Source organism: Adiantum capillus-veneris, chromosome 19, assembly GCF_014529385.1.
Source record: "Adiantum capillus-veneris isolate H3 chromosome 19, ASM1452938v2, whole genome shotgun sequence".
Lineage (NCBI taxonomy): Eukaryota > Viridiplantae > Streptophyta > Polypodiopsida > Polypodiales > Pteridaceae > Adiantum > Adiantum capillus-veneris.
In genome coordinates this window covers 1,226,300-1,229,178 of record NC_140949.1, presented here as the reverse complement: position 1 = coordinate 1,229,178, position 2,879 = coordinate 1,226,300, and the positions used below count along the sequence as shown (strand labels likewise).

At 42.6% G+C, this 2,879-nt stretch overlaps 1 protein-coding gene across 1 annotated transcript; it reads right to left on the bottom strand.

Annotated features, from left to right (window-relative positions):
- Positions 1-246: 246 nt before the first annotated feature.
- LOC147433455 (uncharacterized) lies at positions 247-1,029 on the bottom strand. The gene has a single exon (XM_086491316.1). The coding sequence runs from the start codon at positions 1,027-1,029 to the stop codon at positions 247-249; it is 783 nt and encodes a 260-aa protein (XP_086347442.1).
- Between the last annotated feature and the right edge of the window lie 1,850 nt (positions 1,030-2,879).

The window sequence follows — 2,879 nt, the reverse complement described above, 5'->3', positions numbered from 1 at the left end:
GCTGATCTTCACTCACATTGACCTGTATGCTGGCTCTTATAGCCTCAGCTGTCTCTTCTGGTGTATAGCCTGCTTGTAGTATTTCCCAACATGATTGCCTTTGGTTATCGTCCCAGGCATCCCACTCTTCTTGTGCCACACTGGCTGGCCTCTGAATATCAGTCCTTACATTAGCTGCAGCTTCCATTGGCTGTTCAGGCGCTGGCATTTCCATGAGGGGAACCCCTTGGGCCATCCTCAGCTCTTCTAGCCGTGCTCCATCCTTTGACTTTTCTCTCTCTCCAGACGGAGTTTTTCTTGCAGCATTAATTGGTAGTGATCTGAAGACTGGAGCCGACTTGTCCCTTCTGTTTGTCTCGAGAAAGTGGGGATAGAAAGTCGATTTTGCATTACTTCATCACACACCTCATACATTCTGTGGTTGGTTCTTCGGGAAAGCTTCAATGCCTTTTGCGTGAGTTCGTGCTCTGCCTGTTCTTTCTGTAGTTCTTGCTGTATGTTTTGGAGCTGCTGCTGCATTGCTTCCATTTTCACCTTGGCCTCCTCCATTTCTTGAGCAAGTCTCTGATTTTCAGTGATAAGACTTTGATTGACTTCCACTAGCTCTCTATTGCGGGTAGCTGTGGTCTTTTGGGCTTCTTTGGCTTTTCTCATTACTTGCAATAGTTCCACTTCCCAATCCTCTGACTCAATAGGAGTTGTGGCCATGATTGGAGTAGTGTATGTGGCCTTTGAGGGACAAGTGGTGGTTGTTGGAGGTGCCAATGTTAAGTTTACATCAATCATTTCTGTTGTTTCTGAAGGCGTTGCACTAGCCCTTGGATGTAATTCAAACTGTTGAAACAGGCTTTCATCTCGCTGAGCTGAAAATGATGCATTTAGCCATGCTGCTCCCATTTTTGCATATTCACGTATCCGCTCATGTTGTTGGTTTGAGCCTGCCATCAATTCATGAAATGGGTGGTCACTTGGTAATTGTTGGCTAGGTGTGACATGTTTAGTTGATGTGGATGACTCAGGAAAGGTCATCTCTGGCAATGGAGAAGGAAGATCTGACCAGGATTCTGCCTTTGAATCTTCATAATCCACTATCTTTGGAAAGGGGATTAAAACATCCTCACGTGCTTCAACAGATGGTGATTCTCTATCAGGAGTTTGACCTTCGCAGATCACATGTAGCTTTGGAAGCTCATCATCTTGTTGTAGTGTATCTTCTCCTTCTGACTATGGTGGGCTGTGTGAGGGTAGCACTATGAAAATCTCCAAGTGTTTACCGCATTGTTTTACCGCGTTTTGTAGAGAGAAGGTGTAAATTCAATGAGAGCAAGAGAGAAGAGGGAGGGTTTTTTTTGTGTTTAAAGTATTACCACGACTTTATCCGCTGTTATTATCATTGTTATTACCGTGCTGATTACCGTCGTTATATCCGCTGCCCAAATTTAGCGCCTAAACTTTCAAATTCTGGCTTAACCCCTCCCCATTCAAATTTTGGTGTTTCTCTTCTCTCAATAAAAATTAAAGAAGAGAAAGAAAGAGAGAGAGAGAGAGAGAAAGAGGGGGGAGAAGGAGACGAGGGATATAAGTGCAATAGGTATCATCTTCCTCCGCGCCCGCCATTTTTCTTTCGGCACCCCACCCCTCGGAAGAGTTGATGGCCTCTCTCCACCTCTTTCTAGCTTTTTTTATCTCTTCTTCCTCCAACACCGTCCAGACGAGGTGGCGGTAGACCTGCAGAAAGCCTTTCTTCCTCTTGCCTCGTATGAACTCAGCTTAAGTCGATTACAATTGGTTACAACTAAAATAACCATTGTCAATTGATTAACTTAATTGAGCATATTCTCAAATCTAAAGAGAGGAAGAGGGGGGAGAGAGTGGTGAATGGATTACATGACCAAAAAACTTCATAACTACAAAATATTTATGAATCATCTTCCAAAAGATCTCTACATGAAGCATCATCCAATTTTAAGCCCATGGCTCCTAAATCAATAAAGAGAGAAACGGAATTGTCGTTTGTGGATGTATTGCCAGCTTCATCATCTTCGAATTCGTCATCTTCCATCGCATCATCTTCATCATCATGAAAATCATCCTCGCTAAGATTTGCTGCCATCGGACTTGATTCATCTACCTCCCTCTCCTCTGTTTCCACCTCATCCAAAGTCGGAGGTGGAAGAGGGTTGAAGATAGTCTCCACTTCATTAGTGGAAAAAATGGTTCTCCCCCGAGGTGTTACGGGAGTTACGAACCAAAGTTTTTGTTGGTGGATTGCTGGGATATAGATGACCTATAAAGTAGAAGATCAAAGTGAGTAACCTTGGTATAACTAACGCTACAAGTAAATAAGAATAAAAAAGGTACATGTCGCTCACCTGCTCACAATTGCGAGGTAAAATTAAATTGTCATACCTCCTTGTGTGATGCACACTAGAGTCCACCATGTAGAGGCCATTCTCATGTCGTCTAGACACATTTGCAAACCACTTGCACTCGAAGATGAAGCTATGAAAGGTTCTAAAATTAACCTTTAGTATCATTTCAATAGTTCCGCAGTACCTGGCTTCATCACTGTCTGTGTCAAAGTTGCCCATGATGGCACAATCCATGGTGGTTCTAGCTTGTCAATGTGGTACGTACGAAAGTGACAACCCTTTGACCACATAGAGTTAAAGGAAAGGCACTACAAAATAGAAAAATATATTAATTTATCAAATACATATTAAAGATAATTTCAAGAAATAGCGAGATAATATTGTTTAGGTATATGAGTACTCTACCTTTGGTATGCAACCTCATGCATATTCCCATTCTTTGTTGGTGATGTCTTCTCTGAGCTCTTTTGCCTCGGTCATTCTCTCATGAATCCACTCTGCACTAAT